The 17,993-nt window shown below is 50.6% G+C and overlaps 1 protein-coding gene across 3 annotated transcripts in view; it reads right to left on the reverse strand.

Moving 5' to 3' along the window:
- HSPA12A (heat shock protein family A (Hsp70) member 12A) overlaps positions 1–17,993 on the reverse strand; it is a 61,678-nt gene that overhangs the window by 4,037 nt on the left and 39,648 nt on the right. For 2 of the 3 annotated variants that reach the window (XM_035029859.1, XM_035029851.1), the window contains exons 6-10: positions 16,537–16,653; positions 8,582–8,753; positions 4,662–4,748; positions 3,984–4,088; positions 2,847–3,105 (exon numbers count right to left, since the gene is read on the reverse strand). In XM_035029859.1, the coding sequence (XP_034885750.1) occupies positions 2,847–3,105; positions 3,984–4,088; positions 4,662–4,748; positions 8,582–8,753; positions 16,537–16,653 (740 nt within the window). The remainder of the gene's footprint in view (positions 1–2,846; positions 3,106–3,983; positions 4,089–4,661; positions 4,749–8,581; positions 8,754–16,536; positions 16,654–17,993) is intronic. The other variant, XM_035029863.1, reaches the window with a different exon arrangement.

Raw genomic sequence — 17,993 nt, forward strand, 5'->3', positions numbered from 1 at the left:
CACTGAGTGTGTGAACGGTACCCAGTCTATGTGCACAGAGATGGGCCCTGTCAGAAGAGCTGTCACACTGGAGTGGGCAGAAGGGTTCAAAAGTCCTTGGAAATATCCTCAACTGCCAGAACCTGGACCCTTAGGTGCTCAAAAGCTAAGACACAGCCTCTTCTGTTTCTCTTTGCTTTGGGCTGTGGCCCTTGGGATGGTGGAAGCCAAAGTCTAGTGCAAAATATAGGGAAAGAATTAAAGGGACCTTTCTCGTTTGAATGACATTTTTTAATGGCACAATAGTCCGATTCGAGTCCATTAAAGGCTCATGTGACCTGTCCAATGTGCTACTGCATAAGGCTACAAGCCTGGATGCTCAGGTGCGTTTCCTTCAGCCCTGCAGGCACCTGTCCCATGACCGTGTCGAGCCTAAGCCTACCAGGATGCCCCTTTCTCTGTCAAAGGCATAGAACGTCCAAAGCAATGGCATGGAACAGAAAGAGCACTGGACAGAGATTCAGGATCACTGGGCTCCAGGGTGGCCTCCACCACTCAGAGGCTGTGGGACTTTGGGGCAAGTTGGGCTGCGTTTTCTCTGAGCCCCAGTCTCTTGTCTGGAAATCAAGGATAGCACAACTTGTCTTACCTCCCTCGCAGGGGTTGTTGTGAAGATGAAGTTACATACCACGTCTGTGAAAACACTTTGGAAACTTTCTGGCACTAAAGGAATGCCGGGGACTGTTTACTGCAGCATGTACCCCGCCCATTCTCAAGTTCAAAGAGGCCAAGCAAATAGTGTCTCTGTCCCTGAAGCAAAGCATGCACCAGCTGCTTCCTAGCATCACATTCTAGATGCTGCCAGGGCTGCCCGACCAGGCGGTCTTTCTGTGGCCTTGGCCAAAGGACAATGTGGGATGGTGTGGATTGACCCAGTGGCTGGCTGTGGCCAGTCTCTCCAGAAGGAGAGTGGACCAGCCCCAGAACTGTGTGAGCAGGACTTGGGGTTCAACTCGGAGCAAGCACCTCTGGAGGGGAGCTGGTGGACAGAGAGAACATGAGCCTGGTAAGAGTCTGGCCAGGACCCTGCTCCAAGGGCAAGAAGAGCTAAAATCATATCTACTTTGTTTCCCTTATACAGAACCCAAGCTTTTTAGAGAAATGGCTGATTGCAGGTCTGGGATAGGGAATATAGAAGACGAGCCAGGAGCATCTTCTCTAACCAGAAGTCAGACCAAAACGTCAAATCAACGGGACTCGGGAGCCAACTTGAAGAGGCTCCTACTGGCCAAGATGGGGCATTTTGACTCTCAATCAGGATACAACCGCCATGGTTTAAAATACATCAAATATGCCTATATCTGTGAAATCTTAATGATACTCCCCTTGAGTCCCCACAAAAGAAAAAAAAATGCATTTGTCACTTAGGAGAATGCTAGGAAATCAACAATATTTCTTAACAAAAAATTTATAAATGAAAGGAAAGAACCAAGCATTTGTCTTGTCTTTCCTATATGAACTGACTTCAGGGCAACCAAACCACTGAGGAGAAGAGTTTCTCTCTCCAGAAGCATGTAGCTAACAAATGCAGATGGAGTGAGAGACTAAGGGGCCACTCCTTAGCATAATGGACCTAGGCAACAACCCTCCAAGGCTGCTAGCATCTCAGAAGAAGCAACCAGCAAACAGCATGTGCTCCCTGATGTGAAGCAAGGGGGAAATATTACCCCCGCCCCGCCCATGTAGTGGGCTTGCCAAAAACTTAAACTTGACTCTGACCAAACATCCAGCTCAATCTGCCGATTTGTAAGAAAATACCAGGGGGCTGAACATGTTACATGGGCGTGCAATGAGCAAAAACCCCAGACTGGAGGAAACACTATGGGACAATCAGCTTTATCATCTAATAAACCATAAGGAAAAAAACAAGAGGGGGACCTATATATTAAGTGGGATGTAGGGGCAGGGGCAGATCAGAGAATTGCTGTGTATAGCCATCTTTTGGATATTAATGCAAACTGAAAAAAAATTGTAAGACAATGGGAGAGATTTTAATGTTAACTGGGTATTTGAGGACATTGAAGAATGACTCATTTTAAGTGTGCTCGTGATAACAGTGTCAGGGTTATGATTTTAAATTTATCCCCCTTAAAGATACATACTGACATATTTATGGATTAGATGAGGATCAGATTTGCTTTAAAATGCTTGGGGGAGGTTACGTGAGGATTTAGGTTGGCCAGGAACTGACAGTTGTTGAAGCTGAATAATGAGGCTCATTTTGCCCAGAAGATGTTTGAAATTTTCCACTCTAAAAAGACTTTGAGAAACCTATGATTTTTGTCTATTAATTTTGTAATTCAGCTTTAAAACAGCTTCCAAATGTTCATTTTGCAACAAGCTGAACTACAAACACTTGCCTGCAGCCAAGAGACTCAGACTAGCAGGAAACCCAGAATCCCATGGGATTCATTCAACAAATATTTACTGAGCACCTTCTATGTCTGTACCAGAATCTGTTGTAGATACTGGTACAAAACACATAAAATTCCCTGCTTTCACAAAGCTTATAATTATTAGTACATAATAAAAGCTAACACAAAAATAGTACTTTCCAGGTCCCCGGCATTGTGCTAAGTGCCTAACATAGGAATTCACGTCATCCTCACGACAACCCTTTGAGGTAAGTGGAAACATCATCTCCGTTTTCCAGATGCAAAACTGAGGAACAGAGAGGTTGAGTCACTTGCCCCAGGTCACACAGCTTCTCTGTAGGACTGGAAGTCAGAGTTCACACCCCCTTCTTCCTTCCCATCAACGTGACCCACCCTCTAGAATGACCTAAGCCATTGGTGAGTCCGACTCACTTGCTCTTCCTCAAGGCATGCTCCACGCTGTGCCCACGGAACTTCTTGTAGTAGTCAATGAAGGAGAAGGGCAGGGTGATGTTCAGTGGGTTTGTTCGGTCCGGGGCTGCTGCCCTTTTACGAGACTCAAATGCAATCATTAAGTCAACCCAGGCCGCGGGACGCTTGATTTTGAATTGTTCGATAAAATCCTCTCCGAATATTTTACACAGAAGTTTTTCAAATTCATAATCTACTCCTAAGGATCCATAGGGTCCACCTGGGTCAAGAACAAAAGGAGAGACCCCCCCATGTCAGAAATTGCCAGAAACTGAATCCAAACTCTGAGAAACAGCCTACCCTGTGTTCTTCTCAGAAACATCAAGTAGAGTGACTTAGACCCAGTTAGCAGATTGTAGCTCTAAATTTTTACTTATGCTTTAAAACCCTTAGGTTCTTCTGGGTGGAGAAACTTTTTCCTACAGAATCATCTGTCAACAAGCTGTTTAAATTCAATTACATTTTATTTTATTTTTAAAAGATTTTATTTTTAAGGCATCACTACACCCAACATGGGGCTCAAACTCACAACCCCGAGATGGAAAGTCACATGCTCTACCAACCGAGCCAGCCAGGCACCCCACAAAATCACTTTCATCTTAAATAAAATGGATATATATAACTAAGCATGAGCAACATAGTATTCCCACCCAAGAAATCTAAGGACAGGGTCTGAAAATCAGCAGGCCCACCTAGACCCCGTGATCTGTTAATGACTCATCATCCCACCCCCACCGAGGGAGAGAGCCTGTCGCTTGCTTTGGCAACTTTGATCCAAGACCAGGTGGCCTGAAACCTCCCTAGAAAGCTTAACCAGAGCACGAAACCACAGGTGACAATCAGATCTTTCCAGAACTTTCAGAAAAAGATTCCCTTGTCTAGGATCTAAAACAGGCTCATTTTATGCCAAAACCCAAGTTACAGTCATTTGTGTTTTAAAGAACATTTAAATGCATTCTGCTCCTCAGTTCCACACAGGAACCCTCTCGGGCCTAAAATCCCACGTGCTGGTAGCAACCGAGAGAAGGAAGTACCAAGAGAAATATGACATGAGAGAAACGGCTCAGGAATGAGAAAATCAGCCATGCAGGGGCTCACCTGTTGCTTTATACAGTTCTTTCAGGTGTCCCTCCGGTAACCGTATCTGATGGACGGTAAGGTCTACGGTGCCCCCGCCACTGTCCACGACCACATACTTGTCACCTGGGACAAAGACAGCCATCTTTTACACAGACCGCTTGTCAGCCCCATCGTGAAACAAGCTGGGGGGTGACGACTTGGTATACCCAACAACACCCGTCAACCCTTCTCATTAGCACGATGGTTTTGCAAATTAGCTGCACAGCCAAGTTATTCGTGACTGAAGAGAATGCAGTAATGTCTGCCCAGGAGTGTCAGTTAGCATGGATGGTAAAGAACCCGGAGGAGTGGATCTGTAAGACAGAAGCTGTCCTGTGACACTCAGCTGCGTCCCTGGCACGTACAAGGGGACAACTTCCTGCCAAGGTTTATAGCGCCGTAAAATGACCTGCTGTTTAACACAAGACTTACCCCGGAACTGGGGAGCTCCAATTCCCACTTTTCTTCTAAAGAGTCTGTATGGTTTTATAACATGCAAAGTTATAGCTCCGCAAGAGCTCTCCTTGGGTGGGTGGTCTTTAAAAACCACCTGATTCTGAACATTTTCCACACGTGCCAAAGGAACCAACAGGAATGCATTTTTGCCAACAATATAGAATAAATCCAGCAAGGGCAAAGGACATTCAAGGACGCTACCTTCCTCCAGCTCGGACCAGATTTCTCCTATGACATTCTCCACCAAAAAGGTCCGACTCTGCCGATTACGCCGTATGTGCTCCTTAGCTAGTGGCCGACAGAAAGAAAATGACGGGTAAGAAAGCACGAACAAGTGGGCAGATCATCTGCAGTCCGTGGAGGCAACAGCATGAGGAGGTTTAGGGACAGAACATTTAGCAACACTTGACCAAAAGGATTACATAAATACAACATTGGGAAACACAAAGCCAGACCGGTTCCACCAGCCTCCATCTCTTCATTGCATGGCAGCCTGGCCTGCGCCCTGCTGGAAAACTCGCCTTGGAGAAGAAGCAGCCCTTCCCCCGGTGACACTTCTTAGGGGTTACTAAATGCACCAGATTCCTGGCTTTGCTGTCCCGGGGAGGAACTTGTCTGCCAAGAAGCTTGCAGTGCACTTGGTTAAATTTCACCAGTTTCACCTCAAGGAACCAGATCTGTCTGATGCCAGGAATGTCGGGGATGTTTTCCTAATCTGGATCCCGGATGAAAGGGACTGGAGCCATTTCCCGACCCAGGGGAAGCCAGTATGCTCTTCAGCCACAAGGCGGCGCTTCAGCCACAGGGCGGGCCCTCGGAACCTCGCGAAGCCCTGGCCGCCTTTCTGCTAACGCTGGGGAGCAACGCGGCTGTGGCTCAGGCCACTTAGTGGCTGTGAGGCTTTGTGTGGGGCGACTGCATCCCTCACAGGCCGCCCGCAGCCCTGGGAGGCAGACAGGGCACAGATCATCGTCCTTGTGTTCAGAGGAGGGAGGAAACCAGGTCGGACGAGGTTAAGGGGCTTGCAGTTCCCACGACTCTGTCTTGCAGCTCCACATCCACCCTTGGACCACAGGCCCTCATGCCTTTGAGATTCAACAACTTACAGTGACAAAGCAGAACATGAACGTTAAGAGATGAGAAAGGTGCTGCGAGAGGGTATCTGGGGATCAGCAGGGCACAGCCAAGGTGCCCATTGGGGCAAATCACGTAACCCCTCTGGGCCTCAGTTTCCACATCCATAAAATGGGGATAATAACACTTGGCCTAAGTTCCTCACAGGCAGAGCAGGGACTGGTTCTCTGATTTTATCTCAGCACCCAGTGTGATGCCCAGCACACAGGAGGTGATAATGAAGGCAAAGCACCAACTATGAGACTCAGTACCCAACAAATGATCACTGCAATGAACAATTTAGAGCAATGCCTGATTTTACAGATAAAGGTTCTGTCCACTGCTCTGCTGCCCCATCCCACAACCTTGCCTCCCCTGCCACCACCAATTTTTCTAGTTCCTAAAAACTGGTGCTGCTGACTTTGAATTGCCCTACAAATCCATCTGTTGCTGGTCATCCACTTAAGGACCCTTGACCCTCTACCCTCTTCTAGCAAGGAGCACCGTGTTTGCAAAACAGTGTCTTCTCTGGGGATTAGAACAGCAAGAGCCGTCAGCTCTTAAATTCTTCGGGCCTTGGCGTTCAGTGATGAGGCCGTCTTGATTAAAGAGTTTCTGCAGGCCTGGGAGGGGTCCTCAAACTCAGGGCCTCTCTCCTGTTCCCAGCACTGGCTCCAGATGAACTTCTATTGCAGACCTTATAATGGGCATTTGGTTTGCTAAAACAATCTAGATGTCATTTATAAAAAAATGATCAAGCCAGACTAATAAAACATGTTCTGAGCTCTCAAAAAAAAATTACCATGTTTTTAGGCAAATTAAGCCCAAGATTATAAAAAGGGGATCCTTTACTGATCTCATGAAATCCTTTTGGTGCAAAATAATATGGACAGCAACCCTGTGATGCCGGAGGCAGAGGTCAGCCCCGTTCCCCTCAGTAGTGTCCACTGGGCGTCCGTCATGGAGGAGCATCAGAGGGCAGAGAACAGCCCGGGGGGCTCAGGGCCCTAATTCCAACCAGGGAGCTCCTGGTTAAGGGCCCTGCCAGGCCTCCCCAGGCAGCGCCCCCTCCTTCTGGGAGACAGGCCGTAACTGTAAAAGAAGGCTGAGCTAGAACCCCTGCTTCTCTGCCCCTCTGAGGGGTCATGGCCAACCGTGGGAGGATTTCAAAAACCAAAAAGACCTTCGGAGCGCAAGACGAGAGCAAATTCCACAAGGCACGGGACACAGACATGGAGCAGTGTGGAGGCAGACAGGATAAGTTAAAGGAAAGGAACCCCAAAACTGAGCTCTCGGGGAAGGCAAGCATTCAAAAACAGTTTCCCCTTCAAATGTGAGTGTTACACTTAGGACGTATTAAGAAAAGCTGCACTACGATTAGCTAGTTCTGACCTGAGTATGTGTGTGTGAACCAGTAAGAGCGCGCACGTAAGGCAGGAAGCCCAGTCGGTCGTGTGTCTCTTTTCCCATGAAAACGATGAAGATAATTTAAATAAATATGTCATTCTGAGTATTTAAAACATTAATACATTTGATTTAGTTAGCAGGAAGGCTAGCCTTGCCATACTCCGGTGGAGGCCAAGCATTGCCCAAAAAAAGGCAAATCAAGTTGAAAGGCAACAGCTTCCATTTGCCTGGGTGAGTCAGGCGTGAGGTGCTAGCCCTCAGCCCCGGCAGCCTGGGGACCAGACCAGCGAACTCTCTGCCACTGCCTTATGGCTGAGGTTCACCGACTCCTCCGTCTCCGGTTGAAAATGCAGAGTGGCGACCTCTGGGGCAGCGTGACCGGGTGAAGAGGAAGAGGAGAATTCTGGAGGAGAGGACGCAGGGCCGTGCGAAGGCGGAGCCAGGGCCCCTTTGCCGTGGGAGAGTGCAGACACAGGCCTCAGGTGTGGGGACCCAGGAAAAGTTGGACCCAGGCTGTCGGGGGAACAGGGGGCGGTAGTTCCCGCTAATGTTCTCCCTCCTCCTCCTCCTCCTCCTCCTGGGCCTTCCAGGATGGGGTGGGCACAGGGATGGGTGGCTTTCTGCCCCGAGGTCTCCTCTGGGAACAGCACCCCCAGCACTCCCATCAGTGCCTGTGCTCACTCACGTTGGTAGCTCTGACCCTGACCTAGGGTGTCTGCACCACTCATAGAGCCCCAGATAGAAGGGAAAACAGATCTGAGGACTGAAACTGTGACCAACTTGCATACAGGTGAATGTTAAAGAGGAAAAGTTCCTGGGGCGCCTGGGTGGCTCAGTCATTAAGCATCTGCCTTCGGCTCAGGTCATGATCCCAGAGTCCTAGGATCGAGCCCCTCATCGGGCTCCCTGCTCCGCGGGGAGCCTGCTTCTCCCTCTCCCACTCCCCCTGCTTGTGTTCCCTCTCTCGCTGTGTCTCTCTCTGTCAAATAAATAAAATCTTAAAAAAAAAAAAAAAAAGAAGAGGAAAAGTTCCTTAACGCCCATCCTGGCTCCCCCTAGGCAGTACTATGTCCCACAGCTAAATGCGCATCAGCCGGGTCAGGAAGACTCAGCCCCGTTCATCTGTATTTTCAACTCTGCCAGGTTCACGGCTAAGACACATAATGAGCTAACCACACACAAAGCGGCCCCAGTGAGTGAGTCAGCAGTAAATCAACAGTCTTAATGGAGGAATTAATAACAGGCAAGTGGGATTAGATTAAGAATCAGTTAATGAACAAGAAAAATTAAGAGCCTAGTAAAATGTAAGGCCAAGAGCTGCTCTCAGGGCCACTGTCAGGTACTTAGAGAGAAGCACCCTCCCCCAGCCCAAGGCACACGGGCGGGCAGGTGATAACCCTGGGGTAACTACTGCAGAGTCTCTGAGGGGCCCTGGGGAGGCCAGGTCGAGGGGCCGAGGACAGAGGTGCTTACAGCTGACCTCTCTGGGGGCATCTTGATTCTTCATTACGGTGCTAAGGATCTTTCAGTAATCAGGGCCAAGAACCATGCAGGGGTGGGAGGGGAGCGAGCAGGGAGGGGAGAGAGAGAGCAGGAGGTACCCTGTGCAAACCCAGCTCCCACTGTGTCACCGGAGCTGTACCCGTTGACCGCGGCCTTGCTGCTCAGCTCGATCATCTGGTGCAGCCGCAGCTTCCGGCAGTAGATGGAGGCCGCCTCGGGCTCCAAGGCAATGATGAGCTGCTCGGCGGTCTCGGGGGAGGCCAGGCCTGCCTGGAAGACAGAGGCAGGACCACTCTGAGGACACACACGCCTTGCGCTGACGCCCTCCAGGAAGGGACACTTGTGCTCTGCCTGTCTGGGAAATTCCCTCCACAGACCCCTGCAGGGATTACATTCAGTGGTGATGGGGAGCTGAGCCCCAGGCCGGGTCCCCAAACGCTGCGGAGGAGCCAAAGAAAATGTGTGGGTGCCTTTGGGAAATGCAAGGCTCTCTGGGCCCTGCGGCCTCTTTCATTTGGGACTTGCTTGGCCCAGAACTGAGCAGCATGAAGAGGGAAATGCCCCAAACTCTGAAAACTGTCAGAAGATGGAAGGCAGGTGGTCTGTTTCTGGTTACGATCTAAAGGCAGACCCCAATCTTTGGTGGCCCAGGAAACAAATGGGCCATCCCTGGACCTCAGCTACGTGAGCATCGGATTTGGCTGTCTGGGAATCTGACGTGTCTCCAGCACACCAAGGAGGGCTCCGGGGCTCTGGGAGAAAGCCCTCCTGGAATCCCACACAGTCTCATGCTTTCTAGAATATGGGTCAAAAGGCAGCTGACAGTTACTTTATTCAAAGCCATTACCCCTTTAATAGCAGACATGCTTCTGCTCTGTGACATCTGGCTTATTCCAGTCACAGCCCCTTACAAGAGCCGGCCAAGGGGGTCTGGGACCACCCTTCGGAGGGCACATGGAGACCTGAGCCTGGCATGGCCTCTACCAGGTCCCTGCCCACCTCCCGTGGCCTAGGAACTAAAGCGTGAGGCCTCGCTTGCTCGCTGAAGCCGTTCAAGCCCCGAGGGTTTCCTGGTCGCCAGCATGACGGGACAGAGACACGCTGTGTCCTTCACCACTGTGTTTGCTTTGTTGCTATTCCCTAGGGAACTTCGGGGTGCTGCCCTCGCACCACACCCACTTCGGAGGAGACTCTGGTTCTACACCAAGCCCATAAGGTGTAGTGGACTCATCTTGTAGATCAGGGGTGAACAGTCTGCCTAATGTCACACATGTACGTACAGTGACCTCTCTAGAGTCACAGCCTAGAGTCACAGATGGAAGGGGCTTAGAAGATTCAGTTATTGGACAAGGAAGGGAGAGGGTTCCAGTTAGAATATTAAAAATGCAAAGGCCCTTCTTGGCCTTTTGTACAACTCCTTCACTTTATGCAGAAAGAAACAAAGGCTCAGAGAGGTAGGGTGACCAATGGTCCTGGGTTTCCTGGGACATGGACTCTCAGTGCTGAAACCCGGACAGTCTCAGGCTCAAATGTATCCATCCTGTATGTGGCCGAGCAAGCCCAGACCCAGTCTCAAGCCTCGAAGACCAGCTCTTTAATTGGTTCTTGGTTCTCCTGCTCTCGTTGACTTCAGGTACCAGGGTGGGACCCAGGCCTTTTGGCTTGGACGAAACTCCCAGGGTGTCTCTAATGCTCCTCCTTCTGCTGGTTTCAAGGTACGATCTCTTTACCCAGTAAATCCAGGACAGCACTAGATGGTATCCCACCTCTAATTGCATGTAGACAATTCTCCGTAATAACCGTACCCCCAAATGAACCAGTTAACCGTGTCTTAATGAGAAACCACTGGCAGGCAGGTGACTTAAATCTCCCCCCTGCCAATACCAGATGCCTCACAAGTGGTAGAACCCCTTCTAGAAGACTGACTTTACAAAACCTACACCATCCACAGAAAAACTGCCTCCTTACTGCTTTGTGCCTTCAGCTGTTAACCAACTACACATGGGCAGCATCTATGCCCATCAGTTTGGTCCCTGGGTGCAGAAGGCCTGCATGCCCATCAACAGGCCACTGACCCAGATGCATAACAAGATTTCCCACTACTCCCAACCCAAGGGACTAAAAGTCCCTCTCCCCCAGCCTCCCACAGGGTCACTTAGACATCCTTAGCGCCAAGACAGCTGACGCTGCAGTGCCCAATGACAGGGAACAAGGTTTACAGACCTAAGTGTCACCAGGAAAGTTGAAACCTCTGAACCTTAAGCCCCAGGATCCCAGAAGAAATCCAACATAAAACCAAGAGGAGCCCCCTTCTAAAGGACCGCTCTCGAAGACTGACTTTCCCTCCTTCGTGGGTTTGTAAAGTCAAGGGCCTCCTAGAATAGAAGCTAGCAGGTCCAGCTTTCCAGAAAATGGTGTGAGGAAGAAGGAAAAGCTAGCAGCAAAGAAACAACCAGGCCAAACTGTTTAAGATGCTTTTCCAAAGTTCAGAAGGGAAAATAGCCCAGGAGGAGGGGCGAGGAATGCAGAGCGCCAGGGCCGTGCCGGGGCCATTGGGAAGGAGGAAAGGCTCACTACTGCCCTGTGTCCCGCTAGGATGTCCACCGGCCAGGCAGTCTCCCTCCACGTGGCCAGGAAGAGTACCGGCCAGCCTGGACCCAGCAGTGGGGGACAGGAGGGAACAAGAAGAAAAACTCAATGCCTTCATCCCTCTCCACACCTTCCCTGAGACCGTGAGCAGCCCCTCTGAGGTAGACATGAAGTATCGGGGGGCCGGGGTGGCTCAGTCAGTTGTGTTCAACTCTTGGTTTCGGCTCAGGTCATGGTCTCAAGGTCCTGAGACCGAGCCCCGAGTCAGGCTCTGTGCTCAGCAGGGAGTCTCCTGGAGATTCTCTCTCTCCCCTTCCCTCTGGTCCTCCCCCTGAGCTCCCGTTCTCTCTCTCTCTCTCTCTCAAATAAATAAATAAATAAATAAATCTTTAAAAAAAAAAAAAAACAGATGTGAAGTATTTAAACAGAAAGCCAAATCAGGAATTCCAGAGAAGCGAAGAGCATTGAGTACAGTTACACAACTTGAGGTATGTGATTTACACAATCCAGCTTCCCCCTGGGATGCTCCCGAAACCTGAAGACATGAAAGACACACAGGCTGCCCCAAAATGCCCCAAACAGCATGGCTACACCCCTCAGGGGAGGCCTTTCATCTCTCCCTCCCCAGCTGGGTTGGCCTCAGCCCCGCAGCAAAAACTTTGACCCATTTCCACAGAGGGTTCCCCATGGTACCCAGGAGAGGATGCAGATGGGGAGCAGGGGGGCAGAGGACCTCCAACCAGCAAGGGGGGGGGAGTGGGGAAGGTAAGCTCAGTGAGAGGCCCAGGACAAGCTAACCACACTCCTTTGCTCGAACCAGCCCCCGTCCTGCTCCCCAGAGAGAGTGAGGGGCCATGTCCCAATAGCAACTCCCATGGGGGCCATAGTGGAGAGCTGAAGGATTAAGGCAAGAGGCAGCGGGCTCTGCCAGGTTCCCTCTCCCCAGGAGGGGTCCCAGAGCTGCTTGTGGACTCCAAGAAAAAGAGGAAATGCAAAAGCATCTGCCAGATGCTCAAAAACTCAGATGTCTTTATCTCTGGGCAGGAGGACCCAGTGCCTGGAAGGGTAGGCTTTCTGCATAAACACTTGCAGTCCTTCTCAGCAGAAGCCCACAGCCTGGCAACTGTCAGGAGCCCTGGGATCAGGCCTGGGCCCACCAGAGCAGGGGAGCACTCACTGCTTTGGCTAGTTCTGCCTCTGAAGCTGGTACCTTGCAGCTGCTGTTCCACGTAAGCTCTCCCTCCCCTGCGCCCCGGCTGGCCGAGCACTTAGCCTATTCCATCTCCAACTACAGATCATGCAGACGCGCCGAGCCTCTCCTGCAAGATGCTACTTTCCAAGGTCAGCACATAGCAGGTGCTCGGGGGGTAGCTGCTGAGTGCATGAACCCGCCATCCCTCCAGGCAGCCTTCATTCTGTGATTTCCTGGCCCTTGTCTCCAGAACACGAATGAGAGCCTATTGCTGACATGACCTGGGGAGGCTACCAACAGAAAGGGTCTGCACCAAGAATGCACTAACCCATTTGAGTCCTCCAGGAACCTGGGGCAGCGGGAGTACCACCATAGCCCCTCTGAGAGCCCTGCTTCCTGGTCCCGAGCCCCACTTGGGAGGAGCAGAAAACCACACTCGAGGAGGTTGGGGACGTGGGCCCTGATATCGACTCGTCTGCCCCTCAGCCCTGCTGTCAGCCAGGGAAGCCGTCCAGGGACGCGTGCACAGCCGTGAAGGTGGCCAGACGGGGGGACGCTCTGCGGGGCGCACGTCCAGCCGCCTGGGGCTACAGCTGCACCAGGTCTGGGTGTCAGCCACCGTAGTCCCCCCCACCCCCCAATGTGATTATTTTTCACTGCAGTACCAGCTGTTAACTCCACGTCAGGGGAGATCATCCTCCGTGAGGGATTATCTTTTATTTGACAGGTTTCCAGAACCCACTAGGGTTACACGTTTCCGGCAAACCACCTCTAGAAATCAACTGGACTATATCCTACCCATAATGACTATCCCTCAAGACTCAGTGGAACTGTCTCCCATTCTAGATCTTTCCTGAAGGCCTCAGAAGAGGGATCAGCTCTTCTTCCTGCTACGGGCTGTTCAGCGAATGCTCTGAGAGGGTCTAACGGGGCCCTGAGGCCGTGAATTATAAAACATAGAGATTGAACCTACTTTTTCAAGAAGCATTTGACACAAGAGGAGTTTTTGGAGTTTCACAGATAAAACTGTATCCATAAAGTGCTCTGCAGCCCCCACCAACCTCAGCACTGAATCCCAGACTTCTGAGTGGAGGCCCCAGAACCAGCCCCTCCAGGCTTGCCTCTTCCATGAGAGATGCTGCCCAGAGCCTCATCTCTTGCTCTGCATCCAGGTCTCTTCCCCCTCCACCAGGCCAGTGGAGGAATGAAGCTCAGCCCCTATCTGACTGTGCCGTGAACTTGGGCTCACAGGGCCGCCAACAGGCCTGAAGGAGGGACTCCATTTCCTGCATGCAAGCAGGGGAGATGTGACCAGTTTCCTAGCTGCCCTGACAGAGTACCATCCTACCTCATCCTTCCAGCTCTTCCTTCTGAAGCCAGGCTGATGGGCAGCACTCTGGGTGCAAGGGATGGTGGGCATCCTCAGATCTCAGAAGCTGGCTGACCCAAGAACTATGTTTTGTGCTCAGGTTCTGTATTAGCATTCTCCAGAGAAACAGAACCAGTAGGATGTATGTAAACACAGAAAGAGATTTACTGTAAAGGATTGGCTCACACCATTATGGAGACTGACAAGTCCCAAGATCTACAGTCAGCAAGCTGGGGAACCATGAGAGCTTATGGGATAGTTCCCTTGCCAGCAGCCTCAAGACCCAGGAAGAGCTGTTTCAGACTAAGTCCAAAGGGAGGAGAAAAACAATGTTCCAGTTTGAAGGCAGGTGGGCAGTAGGAATCCCCTCTTACTCTAGGGAGTTTTGTTCTAGTCTGGCCTTCAACTGATTGCATGAGGCCCACCCGCCTTAGGGAGGGCAATCTCTTTATTTAGTCAGTCAATTTAAATGTTAATCTCATTCAAAAATACCCTCACAGCAAACACTCAGGATGATGTTTGACCAAATATCTCAGTACCCCTTGGCCCAGTTGAGTTTACACATAAAATTAACTATCAGAGGTACACATTTTTCTTATTCTGTACCACTAATGGAGGATGAGGAGAGAGAATTGAAGAGATGCTAATTCTGGCCACGCTTCATTTCCATGTCGTCATGGGGACTCTTCCAGAAGACGAGCTAAAAGATACCATAGACTAGTCGGCAAACTGTTGTGCCCCATAACTCCCTCTGCCCCTCTCTCTGAAGTACAAAAGGCTGCGATGAGCCACTCAGCTATGAGCAACCTGAGAGTGGGGCCTCATCTTGGTACACAGCATATGAATCTAGCACCTACATGTCCCAGCACACAGAAGATCGCAGTATGGGTTTGTTTAGTGAATAAATGAATGAGTAAACCAAGAATGATTGAATGGCCCTGCCATCTTGAAAGCCGTTCAGTGACTAAACTCGACACAAGTATCAAATCAGAATTACAAAGAGCCAAAAATTAAGCTGCACAAACGCTACACCCATCAGAAGTTACCCAACAACCAAAGGATGGGGCAGTCTGCAGAGTATCTCTGGGCTTCACAAAGAAAAGTGCCCACGTCCATAAATGCTGGTTACATTCACCCCTCTGAGGTGCCATTTTGATTCTGCCAAACCCTGGAGGGCCCCACACCTCCATCTGCCTGGTTTCCTCCTCGACCCAAGAACAAGGGGCCTCCCCGCCAGGCCCCACTTCTCAGAGAGGCAGTCCTTAGGAAGAGCCAGCCCAAGGCTCCAACGGCCCTGACAAATCTCCCAGTCCTTGCACCTCTTTCTGTTTCAGGCTAAAAATAAGAACTGACCCTTTTCCGGGTCACATGTTTGTTGCTGCAGTTTTCCTGTGGGAAAACAAGAGTCAAAGCCCTGAATCCTGAGTCTCCTTCCTGTGCAAAGTCAGAACGCTGGCTGTGTCTCCACAGACAGCCGTGTCCCAGCGTCCCGTCTTTGGATGCTGCCTGAAGGCTGGCACTGAGGACAAGCTCCAGGATGCCCAGGGCTTCTGTGGACAGCAAAACTGCATTTGGGTTTCTTCCTTTTTAAAGAAGTTGCCTCTTTCTGGAACTTCCAGCCTCTTCCTTCATCCCTATAAAAACAAATCTATTTTTGGCAGCTACGTAGACTGAGCCAGATTCTCACGCTGAAGGGGAGAGCAGAGGAGAGCCTGCAGCAGAGGGAAGAAGGGGAAGTGGGGAGATTGGGGGTGGGGGTGGAGCAGGGACATTGCTCTCCCTGGAACTCTACCTGTCACCTGGGGTAAAGCTCCAAGTGGTGAGTACAATTCATGACACCAAGGTAACCATGGCCATTTTGCTGCATTTGGTACTCAGGGTTGATCGGTAGGTATTTTGAAAGGAAAGTTCATACCTATGGCTACAAACTCAACATCAGAGACATGTCCCCCAGGAGCAGTGGCTGTCCCCTGGGAGGTGTGGCTTCGGGCAAGGGAACATCTATTACGTTGGTGACTTTCCCCAGCCCAGCTCAGGTTGAAGGCTCTGGAAACTGACTCTCATTGCACAGAGTGGGCCCAGGCCCCAGGGTGGCCTTTCATTAACCCAAGGGATTAAGTACAGCAGGAGCCAGCTCTGACCTTGGGGTCAGAATGGCAGGTCAGCACGGCCAGCCATTCTTGCCATGGAGTCAGACCCTCGTGGAAGCCCCGTCATGGCACATGTGGCCTGCGGACAGTGTGAGGCTTGGCGGCCATGAGGGTCCATGGTACCAGGGATGCCCCCAACGCCCAGGAGGAATGGGCTGGCCACTGGCACTAGAATGTTCTATCCATGGCGCCATGCTGACTGGCACACTCCTCAGCCATGCCACTGCCCTCATCCAGGTGTCTGCCACCACACGGGTCTGGTGGCCTCACCACCCCCTGACCCTTGTGCTCCCGTGTTACTCACAAGGTGACACGTGCAGAAGATCATTCTATTTCCCTTATGACCCAGCTGTACAGATGCAGATTTCAACCTCTATACCAAGCTGCTGTGCTTGGTCACGGCCACTGGCTTTCTCTTTATTCCTTTCTTCTTCAAACATTCTTATTGCCTAAGCTTTTTCCTGAGGGTCCATTCACCCACGGCAAAATGTCTCTGTACCCCAGTTTGAAATCCTAGCCCTGGGGAACTTACGGTGTAGAAGGTATAATGCCAGAAAGAAAATTGAGCCCAGCCCAACCCTTATGGACCTGACCCCCATTCCTCCCCCAGGAGGAAGGCTTCATGTCCCCTGGGCAGTGGGAGACCCCTCACTGCCTCCCAGGGAGGCCTGTGAGTGCTGGAGACACCTGAGTGGGGTGACAGTCACCCCCATGGGCATCCTGGGCCGCCACCCGCCCCACCCCCACACTCACCTGATAGGCAGCTTGTCTCATGAACTGCTTGGCAGGCTGTTTCCAAATGGCAGGCACTGTGATGACCCATCTGACATCAGAGTTCTCGAACTCCGACCCCGCCTGGTCACTCAGCTCCTAAAGCCAAGGGAAATGCAGCAGGTCAAGAGGACACAGCTGGTCCTCCTACAGCTTCACGGAGAATTCCAGGCTTCCTGGCCATGAACTCTTGGGGCATCTACTCTACAGCCTCCTGAACTTACTAGTGTCAGGGAGCAAGGGTCTGTTTCCTGATTATTCCACAAGCAGGGGGCTCTGCTCCTTTCACTCACTGAACGTGACTGCAAGCAGGAAGCAGGCAGGTCAGAGGCCTTTGGCCACTTCTGAGTCATGTGACAGGGCAAGTAACAGCCTCCCAGGCCTCAGTTTCCTCATCTGCACAATGGGGATAATAATACCTAGCTCACACTGTTGTTGGGAGGAGTGATAATTTTCTGAGAGCTACATTTACTGGGAGCTTACTCTGTGTTAAGCACTTTGCATACCTCATCTCCATTAGTTCCAGGATCCCACTAGGAAGGGATGATAACTATGTGTCTTTTCTACAGATGGGAACCTGAGTCCTAGATACGTGCAGTACCTTCTGATGACTGCACATCTGGAAAGTGACAGAGCCAAAATTTGGACCCAGACCCAGTTATATCTTAACTCTAAAGGCCAAGGTCTTAACTAAGTTGTTACATGTGGTTCATACCTAGAACAGGGCCTGCCCCATAGCACTGCTTAACACCTGGTGGCAGTTGTTGTCAGAGATGTCACTGTCCTCTGCCTTATGGCAAGGTCAGCACCTCAGGGCAGTTCTCCTAGCAGGACGGGAGGGATATGAACATGACCCAAGCAAGAACTATGCTGCCCTTAGCTTTTGGTTAAGATTAAAACCACATCAGCAGGAACCACACAGATAAAAGGGATTGGCAGAAGTATCAGAGGTTCACACCAAGTCCATGCAGACAAAATACTTCTCTAGAATAGTTCTCAGACTCAGTATTCCCATCTGTAAAATGGGGAGAATAAAAGTAATGCTCTGTGTTTCTGGGGAGATTGAGAACACCTGGAAGAAGCTCGCCCAGAGAAGACCTCTGATAAAGCTTGCTCCTTCCTGCCCTTCCCCTCCAGTTGCCACATTCACCAGACAAATCTGAAATCAAACCTAAACATGCACCAACGCGCATCTGCGTCGGAGTCAGTTCTGGGGACAGGTTTCAGAAGATTAACAGGCTGGCAATTTGTTTCTTCTGATAGGTATCTCATTTCCTCTCTTCTTTCAGTAGATACCTTGGGACGGAGCTACCGTGTCACGGAATTAACTTCCTATGTGATCAGTCCGTAAACCCTTTTTTTTGCCCTTTAAAAAATTTTTTTTTATTTCTAATTGTGACAATAACCCATAATGTAAAATCTACCACATGAACCTTTTT

Source organism: Mirounga leonina, unplaced genomic scaffold, assembly GCF_011800145.1.
Source record: "Mirounga leonina isolate KUSES-001 unplaced genomic scaffold, KU_Mleo_1.0 Mir_114, whole genome shotgun sequence".
NCBI classification, from domain to species: Eukaryota; Metazoa; Chordata; class Mammalia; order Carnivora; family Phocidae; genus Mirounga; species Mirounga leonina.